Genomic DNA, 16,281 nt, shown 5'->3' on the forward strand with positions numbered 1-16,281 from the left:
GGATGAGCTGCTGACAAACCTCATCAGAGGAAAACTACTACGCTCTGCTCGCATCTGGATCACCACACGACCTGCAGCAGCCAATCAGATTCACAGAGACTTTGTTGAGGTGGTGACGGAGGTCAGAGGGTTCACTGACCCACAGAAGGAGGAGTACTTCAGGAAGAGATTCACAGATGAGGAGCAGAGTAACAGAATCATCTCCCACATCAAGACAGCACGAAGCCTCCACATCATGTGCCACATCCCAGTCTTCTGCTGGATCACTGCTACGGTTCTGGAGGATCTGCTGGAAACCAGAGAGGGAGGAGAGCTGCCCAAGACCCTGACGGTGATGTACGCAGAGTTCCTGGGGTTTCAGATGGATGAGACTAAAGACAAGTACGGACTAGAACAGAGCGGCAACTACATCAAGTCATTAGCTAAACTGGCTTTTGAACAGCTGCTAAAGGGAAACTTGATCTTCTATGAGGAAGATCTGAAAGAGAGCGGCATCGATGTCAGTGGAGCCTCAGTGTGTTCAGGAGTGTTCACAGAGATCTTTAAACAGGAGCGAGGGAGGAAAGCCAAGGACAAGATGTTCAGCTTTGTTCATCTGAGCGTTCAGGAGTTTCTGGCTGCTGTTCACATGATGCTCTGTTACAACAAAGGAAGGATGGAGGAACTGCAGAACTTCCTAGACACCTCCAATGCTGCTTTGGATGATGTCCTGAGTAGAACCATGAAGAAGTCCCTCCAGAGTCCAAGCGGCCACCTGGACCTGTTTGTTCGCTTCCTTCATGGCCTCTGCCTGGAGTCCAACCAGAGAATCTTAGGAGGTTTGCTGGGTCACACAGAGAACAGTCCGGAAACCATCCAGACAGTCATCAACAACCTGAAGGAGATGAACAGTGGTAGAATCTCTCCAGACAGAAGCATCAACATCTTCCACTGTCTGATGGAGATGAACGACCACTCAGTCCATCAGCAGATCCAAGAGTTCCTGAAGTCAGAGAACAGATCAGAGAAGGAACTCTCTGAGATCCAGTGTTCAGCTCTGGCCTACATGCTGCAGATGTCAGAGGAGGTTTTGGATGAGTTGGACCTGAACCAGTACCACACATCACTGGAGGGACGATGGAGACTGATCCCAGCTGTGAGGAACTGCAGAAAGGCTCAGTAAGTCCAACGTTAATGTGATCATTAATATTCTACAGCAACATGAAGCTGAAGCCTCAGTGTTAAAGAGAAACACTTCACACACAGAATCTAAAAGTTCACAGAGTGAAAACATCAACTACTGGTTCCTAGAAAACATATTTGTTGAGGATCAGATCAAAGCAGCTGTAAAGTTAGTGAACATCAGGATCTACTGTCTTTCTTTGCTTGAGCTTTAAGTCAAATCCAACTGAGAAACTTTAGCTCTGAAGAGTTTCTGCTAAAAGCTTTTGACAGTTGACATGTGATCACAGCTGATGGCCTTTTCTTTCAGTGGATGAAGCGTCTGCAACATGTTTCTATGATCTGTCCCTGGTTCTTGTGGTTCTGTCCAGACACACTTTGGTTCTAATCTCTGGGATCTGGTGGAACCAACAGAGCTTCACACTTTGTGATGGATGAGACCAACTGAGCTGCAGCTGCTTCAGCATCAACATTCATTAAGTCACTTCACATTTATAGACTTTATATGTTCTGTCATCACAGACTTTCTGGCTGTGGACTCATAGAGACTCACTGTGAAGTTGTGGCCTCAGCTCTGAAGTCCAACCCGTCACATCTGACACATCTGGACCTGAGTAACAGCGACCTGCAGGACTCAGTGGAGGTTCTGTGTGCTGGACTGAAGAGTCCTCACTGTCGACTGGAGACTCTGAGGTCAGTGTTTTTCCTGGGTCATGTTTTTCAGCTCGTCACTTCCAACGTCTCCACTTGAAACAGAAAATGAGACTCGTATGTGTCAGAAACTTGCAGGAATGATTGACAGTTTGTTGTGACTCTATAGAGTCCATGAATCTCATGAACAGAAGTTTGTGATGTCTTTTTCTATAAATGTGACACAGAAGCAGAGACTCAGTAAATCATGTCTCCACATGTTTGAAGGATCTTTAGTGGCGTCTGATTCGTCTCCATCAACAGGCGACACTTCAACCTGTGTGTGATGCTTCCTGTCAGACAATGATGTCACTTTGTAGAGACACAAGCAGGAAACAGGAGCATGAATATGAGGCTGCAGACATGTTGCTACAGAAGGTTCTAGGTTCCATGTCGAACCAGAGGAGAGAACATCCATCTGACTGGGATCAGTTCTAAAGATGATTCACTTCATCAATAATGGTCAGTTTAGAGTTTGATCCAAACATTAGTCTGAACATTTTCCATCAGACGACACAGAATAGTTCAGATTTAGAGAGAAGACGATGAATGAAAGGAACCAGATGAAGTCTTTGATCCAACACGTCTGGTTTTCTACTGGTTCCAGCAGCAGCTTGTGAACCAGTGCTGACATCAACAGGTGTATGAATGTTGTGCTGATGTGGATGATGTGTAGAAGCTGAGATCATGACGACACAACAACACAAGCTCAAACTCTGCTCATTTTAGACTAAACATCAGTGATCAGGACAAATCTGACCCATTATTAATGCTTTGATCCACATATTTATTTTTTATTCAGATTGAGTGGCTGCAGTTTGTCAGAGATCAGCTGTGATTCTCTGGTCTCAGATCTGAAGTCCAACCCGTCACATCTGACACAAGTGGACCTGAGTAACAACAACCTGGAGGAATCAGGAGTGAAGCATCTGTGTGGTTTTCTGGAGAGTCGTCGCTGTCGACTGGAGACTCTGAGGTCAGACTCCACGTTTTAGTTCTGTGTGAACTTAATGTGATGTGAACTGTAGCAGGTTTATTATGAGGTCAAGTCACCTTCAGGACTGATCACATTCAACTGTTCAATAACTGAAAGGAAGGAAGTAAAAAAGTCAGTAAGTGTTGACAAAGATTTAAATGTGATTTACATGTTTGATGATGTTTGACTGTGACTCTTTGAACCGACTGAGACTAAATGAAGACACTTGTATTAAGGAGCTACAGAGAATCTTTTGGAGCAAATTTCAGGAACATTTCAGTCAGGATCCATCAAGACAAACCAATGAATCACAATAAAGACACAAAAATGTTTTTGAGAAAATCAAGACGACAAAACACTTTCAGTCAGGATCATATTGTTGGTTCTTTCTCCATCAAGTCATGAGACACTGAATGGTTTCATTTCCATCTTAACCCACATCTTCATCTTTCAGGCTGAGTGTGTGTGACCTGTCAGAGAGAAGCTGTGAAGCTCTGTCCTCAGTTCTCAGCTCTCAGTCCTCTAGTCTGAGAGAACTGGACCTGAGTAACAACAACCTGCAGAATTCAGGAGTGAAGCTACTGTCTGCTGGACTGAAGAGTCCTCACTGTCGACTGGAGACTCTCAGGTCAGGATTCATGAAGCTAAAGTTCATCTAAGAAATGTGCACAACACTCACATTGTCTGTAAAGTCCTTTATGAGCACACCTGGATTTTTCCAACTGTCCTTTAATGAGTTTAAACTAAAGAACCAAGTTATTAAACAGGCAATAAGTATTAATAAATAATAAGTCTTTTATGCCAGCAGACTGTCAGGCTGCCTGCTCTCACAGGAAGCTTGTGTCTCTCTGGCCTCAGCTCTGAGCTCCAACCCCTCCCATCTGAGAGAGCTGGACCTGAGCTACAATCATCCAGGAGACTCAGGAGTGGAGCTGCTGTCTGCTGGAGTCAGGGATCCACACTGGAGACTGGACACTCTCAGGTATGGACACAACTACACACAGTGTCTGATGGAGGAGCAAGTAGGGATGTGGAGCTTTATGAACTTAGAACCCAACCTTGGAGTGTGTCATAATAAACACATTCAGACTTTGCTTCCTGTGGTGTCACACTAGTTTGATGGTGACAGAGTGAGACTAAAAGCAGGTGTCTGACACCAAAAGTGATGAAGTGAAATAGAGAAGTCAAACCTTTTCTCCATGTCACCTCCTGCTCCGTAGATTCCAACATAAGGATCCAATTCCTTAGCTTTTGCTGAATGTCCATCCCTACATACAAGCCTCCATCTGAACACAATCCTACAACAATGTGTGTGTGAGAGCCATGTAATGTCCATGTCTGCATGTCTCTGACCCCCTCCTCCTTTCAGGGTGGAGCCTGGTGGAGTCCGATGGTTGAGACCAGGTCTGAGCAAGTGTAAGTGTGTTTTTACTGAGATCAGCAACATTCAGCCATCTTCAAACTGTCATGAGTCGTCATCAAACTGATGATAGATCAATAACTGCAGCTGGATTGTGTCTTGTTCTCTCCATCAGATTTCTGTCAACTCACCATCGACACAAACACAGTGAACAGGAAACTACAACTGACTGACAACAACAGGAAGGTGACACGTGTGTGGGAGGATCAGTCATATCCTGATCATCCAGACGGATTTCACTGGTGTCCTCAGCTGCTGTGTAGTAATGGTCTGACTGGTCGTTGTTACTGGGAGGTTGAGTGGGGTGGAGGAGTTTATATATCAGTGAGTTACAGAGGAATCAGAAGGAAAGGTGACAGTAAAAACTGTTGGTTTGGATACAATGATCATTCCTGGAGTCTGATCTGCTCTGATGATGGTTACTGTGTCTGTCACAATAACATGGTAACACTCATCTCCTCCTCTGTGTCTCACAGAGTATCAGTGTATGTGGACTGTCCTGCTGGTTCTCTGTCCTTCTACAGAGTCTCCTCTGACAAACTGATCCACCTTCACAGCTTCAACACCACATTCACTGAACCTCTTTATCCTGGGTTTGGGTTTGGCTTCCTTCCTGGTTCCCCAGTGTCTCTGTGTGATTTGTCGTAGTGAGTGTTTGATGCTGTCAGAGAAATGTTGTCACTGTTGAACATAGTTCAGTCTTTTCATGTCTGTCTCGTTTTCAGATTCATGTATTAAACCAGTTTCTTTCTGAACCAGTTCTAAATGATTCCTTGTGAACTTCTTCCTCCTCCGTCTTTTAAAGATGGAAGTTCTGATTGTTCCAGGATCAAGTGTTCATGACTTGTTGTGAAGTTGTTTTCCAGTGAATATCAGGAGGTTTGTTCCTGTCAGAGAAATGTCCCATTATCTTTCATTTTTCTGTTATTAAAATAAATTGCAAAAATGTCTCTCATCAGCTTCTATATTACAGTTGATAAATAGTTGTGTTGCTCCCATTTCCTGATCTTTCCATGAATTTTATTCACTGTTCTTCTTGCAAACACACTAATCATTGAAATCTCCATCCAGCCAGCTGGTAGCTAAAGTTTTTGTTCAAAATTCTAGTTAGTTTTACTTCTCAGTTTCATAAGGCCTCCTTTCCACCTCTCTGGAAACGCAGGGGGGGGTCTGTACGCCTTGCGACTTACGCTCATCGTCTGACCCACTACACCACTGAGGAACCCTTCACATTTGGAGATGCTTCTGGCGTGCTTTTAAGCTTATACTTTTAGAGCTGCATCCAAAAGTTTCTAGAATCATGCAAGATTTGAACCCTCAACCTAACTTCACAAGAACAACCTCTTAACCTCTGAGCCACTGCTCTGCTCAGGTTGTGGCATGTTTCATGTTGTATTTATAGTTTATTTGGACAAAAAGGACTTGAAAGCATCTACAGGTATGGAGGACTTGAACCAACAACCTGTCTTTACAGCAGCAGCATCTTATCTCTCGGAATAATATGGTTAAGGTTTTATTTACCGTTTACTTCACAACAAGACCTTAAAAACATCTAGCATTATTTTGGCAGTCAGGCCTTAAATAATAAACCTTGTCTCTATTCTTTTTGAGCTGATGTCTGTTACTCTACTAATGAGTCATGACAGTCAGTTTTAAGTTGCAGTCGCATTTGTCAAATAATACTATTACATAAGTGGTTAAGCTTGTGTGTACTTTTATACCAGACGGTAATGTGTAATTCAGTATGAGCAGAGCAGCTTTAAATGCTGAGTGCGATGTCGCGTCTGCCACTGTTTGCACCCAAATCAACAGCAGCACCTTGACCCGCTAGTTAACCTGTCTTTCCCTTCTCTACAGCACTGGTTGAGTAAAGCTGTCGGAGCGATGGCCAGACACGCTGACAGCAGCTGAAACAAGCAGGAGGAAAGCAAACGTCAGTTAACAGACGAGCCGCAGATGAGACAGCGGACAGTATCCTTAAAGGCGCAGTACCGCCACCTATCGGTCACATAGTGAAACTCATCTTATCGTACAACTTTAATCCGCTCACTTGAATGAAATATGAACGAAACAAAGCCATACCAAATATTCATGTACACAGAAAACATTCATATATCAATTACAAAACAGTCCTACTTAACTGAGGCTAAGTTACAGTAAGGCGACTCTATGTGACAACAACACATTAATTTGCTTAGCGCAAACATATACATTTCTATACCACAACATAGTGCAGTGTCTTATACAAATGTACCACTAAATACATGCCCCAGATGGATAGCAGAACTTTATCTATTACAAGACAACAGCTCGCCTGTGAACACAAAACATAGAAAACGTTAGAATCCACGACAGTACGGTGTCCGGCAAGGGACATTTCGCGCTCACAGCCCTATTGGAGCAATGCAACGTCGCCATCTAGCGGCCGTTACAGATCACTGCTCTATAGTAACATGAAATTCGATGGTGGCATGTAAGATAGAGGGAGAAAAAGAAAAGAACAGTGAATAACTCAGTGTATTAAGGAGGTTGACCAGCATCTGAATTTATAACTAAGAGATGCTTCAGATGGTTCAGTGTGCATATTTTTGGAAGTGACGTATCTTGGCTGACATATTCCCTAAGACACTACATAAATGACAGGGGATTTATTTTATGAATCAATTACTCATTATAATTAAATCTGTTTATTTACCTTAACAACACAAATTTGTTCGGAACTGTTTTAGAGAAGTTAATTTATCGCACCACTGACTAGTATTAAAGCTTTATCAGTCCCTAACGCTCCTCTAGTCACTGATCCATATTATCATCATTACATGGGTTCTTTGATATCAGACAATGAGCTGCATGTTGTTACATAATAAACAAAGGGCAGCGAGTATTACTTCAAAAAGACTCTATGGGAAACATCAGCCATAATCATGTCTTTCTGTATCTGCTTAAAATGATCAAATTGAGCAGGAAACACACCAACATAATTTTAGTAAAATAAAACCATCACCAACTCAGACATGAGGATGAGTGTCTTGAACTTACTAAAATTTACCTCTTTCTTTAGTTTTATTGATTTCAAGCTGAGAATAACTTGGTTTGCACTGTTCTTGTAAATGGAACTCTTTTCTAGAGTTTCAATTATCATTCCATATCCATAGAAGTCTTCCTGCATCCACTAAACGAAGACATTTGACGATGGCATTGGCTTTATTAGACTTTATTAGACTTTGTGACGATGGAGTCTAATAACTATAGCTCACAGTGAATCCCTGTAGCCACTGGGGTGTAAAAGGATCAGAGGTCCACTGCGTTGTCACTGTGTTGCCACTATTTAACACCGTTTTTGCAGATTGTACAGGTTGCCATTGTTTCATTTCTGGCTTTAAAATATGAGCACACGCTGCTACTCTTTCTTGCTTCCATCCTTCTTCTTCGTCTGTGTCGTCCGCCTGTTTTTTTTCCCGCTGTCCCGAGTCGCTGAGTCACGTGAGATCTCAAAGCAAAAGGCGGGGGCGTGTCTGCTTCGCTCTGACGTACAGGTGCAGACGCTCAGAGACGCAGACAGAAGAGATAGTTAGTCTTTGAAAACACGGCAGCAGTGCGGAGGAGTAAAAACTCAACCAAAGTATCGATGTTTTTGTCGCAGTATCGATCGATATCAATACTAGCGTTGGTATCGATATTATCGATATTAGGATCGATCCGTCCACACCTGCGGTTCAGTTATTGGTCGTTTTTGTTTGCGGAGTTCATCCTTTCATCGCGTCAAAAGCGAAAGTAACCAAACATAAGTTCAGAACCGAAGAAACTACAAACTACTAGAAGAAAAGACTCTGGTAAGAAACCACCACACGCCTGTCTGGGTGTTAGACGCTACGTTTCAGGGACGGATTCAACCTGTTGCTGGGAGTGAAACTACTTTTGACACTGCTGCAGTTTTTTAATGTGGTGTCGGACATTAAAGGGTTAAAAATCACAACACATGACGTCTCTAACTAGTTTATCAGGTTATGAGGTGTATACACACCTCGGTTCTTCTTATTTACTTAGTTTTAAAACACAGGTTTTAAGTTAGTTGACTTTTTTGCCACCACTCTGTTTAAATGAATCTTTTCTTGATATTGTAAACTGTGGATATGGTGGAGTTTTTGTTCCCGTGTGGCGTAATGTACTGTAGTAAAACCTTCATACTATTTGTAAGGAAGAAGAGAGAATGTGTCCATGCATCACCTCAGCCACCTCTGTTCAAACCCTGTTCAGCAGCCAGCCAGTCATAGCAGATCAGCTGACCACCCATGCAGCCACAGCCGCTCATTACAGTATGTTTTTATCATTCGTTAACAGGATAGGGCATCAGTAGAACACATTTACACCCTTCAAGGGAGAAAGACAGGTTCCTTTTGTAGTTCTGACCTCTTCTTCCTGTGACCAAAAGTACAAAGTCTGTGTGGGTGAGTATGCACTCTATTGCACTGATGGCAAACCAGGACAGAGCTTTCATGGACATAATGTCTATTGCCCTCTGTCTGTGTATCTATCTCTATATGTTTCAACTTGTGTTGTCATATAGCCAAGTTTAATTCTAAACCAGTAATTCTCATTATTATATATAATTATTAGTTGTTTATTGTTTTTGGCAAATAGAAAAACTAAAGTTGTATGTTTCTCATTCTTTTTCTAAGAAAATATGTTTTTACTAAATTTGCTAAATGTATGTCTTATCAAAATGGAATGAATGTGATAATTTTGTCAATGTGTTTAGATGTAGATTCATTCTGTCCTAATTATAATTTTTTGTACAACTATGTTTGTAAGTCTATAAGTGGTAAGTGTGTGATAGCTGACCCAACCCTGGGTCCAAGGGATTTGTTTGTCATGTGCACTGCATCCAACATACACTTCACATATGTGTTTGGTATAATGTTGGAGCTCTGCTTCATATACTGCAAAACATTGTAGAGAGAAATTCTCTCAATTTCAGTAGTGTGAGAGTCCAAAAAGTAAGGTGATGGAAAAACAGGGGATTTTAAAATGAACGCTAACAACAGTTAGCCACAGCGATGTCTACCCTGCAGGCTGAGAATCAGACATATGTGCCTAACTGCTGTTACTCACACTGACAAAGCATGCAAACCATGAATGTATTGTAAATGTATTTCAGTTCATTTCCAGATAAATGATTTGTTTTTCTTCTCCACCTGAAAGTGGAAAGTGTGAATTCATGAGTAAGTGTGAGGACAGAGAGGAGGGAGCCCTGCCCTCTAAAACCAGTCTGTGTGAAGACCATGAGAGCCAGAACAAAGCTCAGAGGTGAGATGACTGAGGCCATCTGACTGATTCTGTCTGAAGTCACAGATACTAATTAATATGTCATCATTGCATATTTTGTATTATTGGTCATTTATGAAGCTAAATGTGGACTGAATATGTGAGAGTCACCAAAGTTGTTTTTCTGTCAGGTTTCATCAGAGACAAGAATCTGCTGAACTTGGACGTGAACCTAAACCTGAACCCAGCTGCATGTCCTTCCAGAGCAATAGGTCAAAGGACATTATTGGTAATTTTAAAGACCAACATGCATTAGAGTCAAAGTGAGTTGTTCATTTGAATCAAGTTGAACAATACAATGCAACGTTTACAGTATATGATGATGATTTCATTTCTCAATCTTTCTGATGTGAGGTAAAGGTGTTGATGTGAACGAGAAGCTTTTTTTTAAACTGTTTTTCCAGCAAACACTCAAATCTCTATTCAGCCAGTAGATAAAGCTCTGATCCTATAGAGCGTCTCAGGAGCTGTTCCTCTTTTAAGGAAGTGCTGACTTGCAGGCAGATGTCCACACAAATGTTCAACTCTAATCAAATCCGTTTACTGATGTTTCTACATTATTTTTTGGCTAAATGTCTTAAAGCATCTTTACTTCCAGCAATAAATTAAAGTTACTACTGGAGACTACTACTAGACAAATGTTTGTCCCCAGTGTCGGCACCAGGGCTGACGTCCAACAATAAATGAATGTAGGAAGTAGTAAAATGTTCCTAGTGTGAGCAGCAGCTCTGCTTCATACTGACACAGTTCAACATATTCACACTGGGAGCTGCCTAGTAAAACCAGTCTGACCTCTGCAGCTTCCTTATTCCAACACTTGTTGAGAGATGAGGCAGAGATATGTTGAACAATGAACAGAGCTGCTGAGTCTGAGCCAACTGACTGTGACAGTAAACCTTCACCACTACAGGTGCTGGAGGAAAACATTGTCACGTTTGTGAAGAAGGAGGTGAAAAAGATCCAGAAGGGTCTGAGTCCAGATTACCCAAAATGCTTAGGGAGTCAGAGGGAGGATGAGGAGGAGTTGGATTGTGAGGACGAAGAGCAGAGGAGGAGCAGCAGAGACGCGTTTCTGAAGATCACAGTGAACTTCCTCAGGAGGATGAAGCAGGAGGAGCTGGCTGACCGCCTGCAGAGCAGTAAGATGATTTATCTACATGATCAGAGAAGCAATCACATATTTACTGATTTGTTGAGTTTTTTCATATGTGGACCAAATTCTCATTCGTCTATCTTCATGAATCATAACCATTTTATTGTTCATTCAGGATCTTCTGCTACACTTTGTCAGGATCAACTTAAATCTCGCCTGAAGCAGAAGTTCCAGTGTGTCTTTGAAGGCATCGCTAAAGCAGGAAAGCCAACCCTTCTGAACCAGATCTACACAGAGCTCTACATCACAGAGGGAGGGACTGGAGAGGTCAACGATGAACATGAGGTCAGACAGATTGAAACCGCCTCCAGGAAACCAGACAGAGCAGAAACAAGCATCAGACCAGAAGACGTCTTTAAAGGCTCAGCTGGAAGAGATGGAGCCATCAGAACAGTGATGACAAAGGGAGTGGCTGGCATTGGGAAAACAGTCCTAACACAGAAGTTCACTCTGGACTGGGCTGAAGGCAAAACTAACCAGGACATACACTTCACATTTCTATTCACCTTCAGAGAGCTGAATGTGCTGAAAGAGCAAAAGTTCAGCTTGGTGGAACTTGTTCATCACTTCTTCTGTGAAACCAAAGCAGCAGGAATCTTCATTTTTAAACACTTTAAGGTTGTTTTCATCTTGGACGGTCTGGATGAGTGTCGACTTCCTCTGGACTTTAACAAGACTAAAACCCTGACTGATGTCACAGAGTCCACCTCAGTGGATGTGCTGCTGACAAACCTGATCAGGGGGAACCTGCTTCCCTCTGCTCACCTCTGGATCACCACACGACCTGCAGCAGCCAATCAGATCCCTCCTGGCTGTGTTGCCATGGTGACGGAGGTCAGAGGGTTCACTGACCCACAGAAGGACGAGTACTTCAGAAAGAGGTTCAGAGATGAGCAGCAGGCCACAACAATCATCTCCCACATCAAGACGTCACGAAGCCTCAACATCATGTGCCACATCCCAGTCTTCTGCTGGATCACTGCTACGGTTCTGGAGGAGCTGCTGAAAACCAGAGAGGGAGGAGAGCTGCCCAAGACCCTGACGGAGATGTACATCCACTTCCTGGTGGTTCAAACCAAAGTGAAGAACATCAAGTATGATGGAGGAGCTGAGACAGATCCACTCTGGAGTCCAGAGAGCAGGAAGATGATTGCGTCTCTGGGAAAACTGGCTTTTGAGCAGCTGCAGAAAGGAAACCTGATCTTCTATGAGTCAGACCTGACAGAGTGTGGCATCGATGTCAGAGCAGTCTCAGTTTATTCAGGGGTGTTCACACAGGTCTTTAAAGAGGAAAAAGGGCTGTATCAGGACAAGGTGTTCTGCTTCGTCCATCTGAGTGTTCAGGAGTTTCTGGCTGCTCTTCATGTCCATCTGACCTTTATCAAGTCTGGAGTCAGTCTTCTGTCAGAACAACAATCATCACTACAATTATCTGTGATTAAAAATATGATGATGCAACCTTTCATGATGAAACATGAATATACACAGTTCTACCACGTTGCTGTGGACAAGGCTTTAGAGAGTCCAAATGGACACCTGGACCTGGTCCTCCGCTTCCTCCTGGGATTTTCTCTTGAGAAAAATCAGACAAAATCACAGAGTTTCCTTCTGCAGAGAAAAGCATTAACCTCTTCCACTGTCTGAATGAACTGAATGATTGTTCTCTAGTAAAGGAGATCCAAGACTATCTGAAATCAGGAAGTCTCTCCACAGATAAACTGTCTCCTGCCCAGTGGTCAGCTCTGGTTTTCATCTTATTGTCTTCAGCAAATGATCTTGAAGTATTTGAGCTGAATAAATTCTTTGCTTCAGAGGAGGCTCTTCTGAGGCTGCTGCCTGTGGTCAAAGCTTCCAACACAGCTCTGTAAGTATTTTGTAAAGCTTCTAAATGTTGAATGTACCATTTATTTAATCAGTAATGTTTTGATTGAGAGACGTGAGTATAAATGTGGTTGTCTTTCTCTGCTTTACTGAATTTGCATAGCTTTTTTTAGTGTTGTTCATGTTTCATTTTGATTACAATTTATGTTCATTACTGTCTCACCAGACTGAGTAGCTGTAACCTGTCAGAGAGAAGCTGTGAAGCTCTGTCCTCAGTTCTCAGCTCTCAGTCCTCTAGTCTGAGAGACCTGGACCTAAGTAACAACAACCTGCAGGATTCATCAGTGAAGCTACTGTCTGCTGGACTGAAGAGTCCTCACTGTCGACTGGAGACTCTCAGGTTTTATTCTTATTGTTTTAAATGCGAGTGTTTTCAGATGTCAAACCCTTAAAATAAGAGATTAAACAGTTTAAACTAACTTGTATCTTCCATCAGTTGCTTGTTCTAGCAGTCTTTTAAATAATGAAAAATAACATTGCATTGTTTATAATTTTGTCCACCTCTGTCTCAGACTGAGTGTGTGTGACCTGTCAGAGAGAAGCTGTGAAGCTCTGTCCTCAGTTCTCAGCTCTCAGTCCTCTAGTCTGAGAGAACTGGACCTGAGTAACAACAACCTGCAGAATTCAGGAGTGAAGCTACTGTCTGTTGGACTGGAGAGTCCTCACTGTCGACTGGAGACTCTCAGGTCAGGATTCATGAAGTTAAAGATCATAGATCATTAAGAAATGTGCACAACAATCACACTCACATTGTCTGTCACACTGTAGAGGATCAATAACTCGTCACATATATTAAATAAGATGTGAAATGATTTCAACTTCTCCATCTTTGTTTTACTAGTTGTTCACCAGGTTTGTCAGTATCTGACTCCAGTTTCCAGACTCTCATTGTCACGTTGCTGATGATCAGATCACATTTCAAGCAGGAACCTATTAAACAGTTCTGAGTGTTTCTCTCCACTGTAGATGATCAAATGTGCCTCTCATCCAAACTGTAGTATGTAAGTGTGTTTTAACATTGTGTGTGTTCAGGCTGTCAGGCTGTCTGCTCTCAGAGGAAGCTTGTGTCTCTCTGGCCTCAGCTCTGAGCTCCAACCCCTCCCATCTGAGAGAGCTGGACCTGAGCTACAATCATCCAGGAGACTCAGGAGTGGAGCTGCTGTCTGCTGGAGTCAAGGATCCACACTGGAGACTGGAAACTCTCAGGTATGGACACAACTATACACAGTGTCTGATGGAGGAGCAAGTAGGGATGTGGCGCTTTATGAACTTAGAACCCAGGTATGGACACAACTACACACAGTGTCTGATGGAGGAGCAAGTAGGGATGTGGAGCTTTATGAACTTAGAACCCAACCTTGGAGTGTGTGATAATAAACACATTCAGACTTTGCTTCCTGTGGTGTCACATTAGTTTGTCCATCCCTACATTCAAGCCTCCATCTGAACACAATCCTACAACAATGTGTGTGTGAGAGCCATGTAATGTCCATGTCTGCATGTCTCTGACCCCCTCCTCCTTTCAGGGTGGAGCCTGGTGGAGTCCGATGGTTGAGACCAGGTCTGAGCAAGTGTAAGTGTGTTTTTACTGAGATCAGCAACATTCAACCATCTTCAAACTGTCATGAGTCATCATCAAACTGATGATAGATCAATAACTGCAGCTGGATTTTGTCTTGTTCTCTCCATCAGATTTCTGTCAACTCACCATCGACACAAACACAGTGAACAGGAAACTACAACTGTCTGACAACAACAGGAAGGTGATACATGTGAAGGAGGATCAGTCATATCCTGATCATCCAGACAGATTTGACTACTGGTATCAGCTGCTGTGTAGTAATGGTCTGACTGGTCGCTGTTACTGGGAGGTTGAGTGGAAAGGAAGAGTTCATATATCAGTGAGTTACAGAGGAATCAGAAGGAAAGGAAAAAGTAGAGACTGTTGGTTTGGATACAATGATCAGTCCTGGAGTCTGATCTGCTCTAATGTTGGTTACTATGTCAGATACAATAACACAGTAACATCCTTCTCTTCCTCTGTGTCTGACAGAGTATCAGTGTATGTGGACTGTCCTGCTGGTTCTCTGTCCTTCTACAGAGTCTCCTCTGACAAACTGATCCACCTTCACACCTTCAACACCACATTCACTGAACCTCTCTATCCTGGGTTTGGGTTCTGTTCTGGTTCCTCAGTGTATCCTGATTCCTCAGTGTCCCTGTGTGGTGTCGTTTGATCCTGTCAGAGAAACGTTGTAACTGTTGAACATAGTTCAGTCTGTTTGTGTTTGTCTCGTTTTCAGATGCATGTATTAAACCAGTTTCTTTCTAAACCAGTTCTAAATGATTCCTTGTGAACTTCTTCCTCTTCCGTCCTTTAAAAATGGAAGTTCTGATTATTCTAGGATCAAATGTTGATGACTTGTTGTGAAGTTGTTTTCCAGTGAATATCAGGATGTTTCAGTTCCATATGTGATCAACTGTGACATCAGAGAAGAATCACTGAGCTGAATGAGTGAGAAGCTTCCAGATTTTCACAGCTGATTGTTCAATGAAAACTGTTGATTGAATGTTTCTGATCATTTTCTTTCCCTCTAGTAGAAGAGAGCAGCTCAGCCTCACATTAAAGTGCTTCATTTACCTTTAACAATAAATGATCACGTTATAATCACAACATAGAAATGTCCATCACTTTGAACTGTGATTACATTATAACGATCATCATGATGTAACATGAGTCATAATAGATTCAGAGTCACATGATGAACCTCCACACTCTGTACGGTATATACTGAAATAATAATGTAATAAAATCTCACCACATCTGGTTCAGTGTTTCTGATTCACTTTCCTCTGACTCAGTTGAATCCTTTCAGAAGCGTGTTCTGACCCAGTTTTCAGCTGCTCTTTCTCTTCATCCTGCTTTGGTGTAAGTGTCCATCAGTGTGACATGAGTGACTCCCAGCTGGGCTCAGCTGTTCCTACTTCTCTCTCAGGCTGAAGATCCTGGTCACATTCATCCATCAGCTGAAGCTGTTGCTGCTTTTCCATGTTGATTTATCTGCTGGAGGGATTCTTTCCTGGGAGGCTCCCGCACGTTGCTTCTCCTCTGATGGACACAAGCTCTCTTTTCTCATTCCATCTATTTCTCTGTGTCCTGAACCCTCTTTTTGTTCCAATTTGACCTCTGAGGCCTGTTTTCTCTCCTCGTGTCTTGTCTCCATCTCCATCTTCCTCATCCTCCTCATCCTCCTCTTTTGTGCTCTACCACTGTTGGGGCAGTGTGAGGGTGGTGGTATTGCCAAATGAATTAGTAACACCACCTGATCTCAAAAGCTTAAATATATAACTATATGACAAAGATCTATAGTTTGGTAAGTGAACCACTTAACTATTATTGATTAATAATAATAATTAATTGAATTAATAATTAATGCATTTACGGGGCACCACCCTGTTACCAGGGACCAATAACCAATTTGTAATAGCCAATACAGTCTCAATTGTATTTAAGTTGGTTGAAGGGTGAACTCCGTACCATAGCCGACTCAATTTACCAGTGCTGTAAAACCATATACAAATAATCAAAGACAACGACAAATTAAATTATGAACGCTTTATTAAACAATTGATATTAACTCCAGTGTCAACACCATCTTGGATAACTCAGCGAAT

General features: G+C 42.4%; 2 protein-coding genes across 2 annotated transcripts; both read left to right on the forward strand.

Moving 5' to 3' along the window:
- The first annotated feature begins 98 nt into the window (after positions 1-98).
- LOC129603959 (NACHT, LRR and PYD domains-containing protein 12-like) lies at positions 99-15,434 on the forward strand. Its single transcript, XM_055507945.1, has 7 exons — positions 99-1,158; positions 1,684-1,854; positions 2,654-2,827; positions 13,119-13,292; positions 13,639-13,812; positions 14,133-14,179; positions 14,299-15,434. Exons 1-7 carry the CDS (start codon positions 236-238, stop codon positions 14,841-14,843), a joined length of 2,208 nt encoding a protein of 735 aa, XP_055363920.1. The 5' UTR covers positions 99-235; the 3' UTR covers positions 14,844-15,434.
- LOC129603991 (protein NLRC3-like) lies at positions 9,702-12,500 on the forward strand. The gene is made up of 3 exons (XM_055508206.1): positions 9,702-9,835; positions 10,483-10,711; positions 10,841-12,500. Exons 2-3 carry the CDS (start codon positions 10,675-10,677, stop codon positions 12,367-12,369), a joined length of 1,566 nt encoding a protein of 521 aa, XP_055364181.1. The 5' UTR covers positions 9,702-9,835; positions 10,483-10,674; the 3' UTR covers positions 12,370-12,500.
- Positions 15,435-16,281: the final 847 nt, after the last annotated feature.

Source organism: Betta splendens, chromosome 1 (genome assembly GCF_900634795.4).
Source record: "Betta splendens chromosome 1, fBetSpl5.4, whole genome shotgun sequence".
Taxonomy (NCBI): Eukaryota; Metazoa; Chordata; class Actinopteri; order Anabantiformes; family Osphronemidae; genus Betta; species Betta splendens.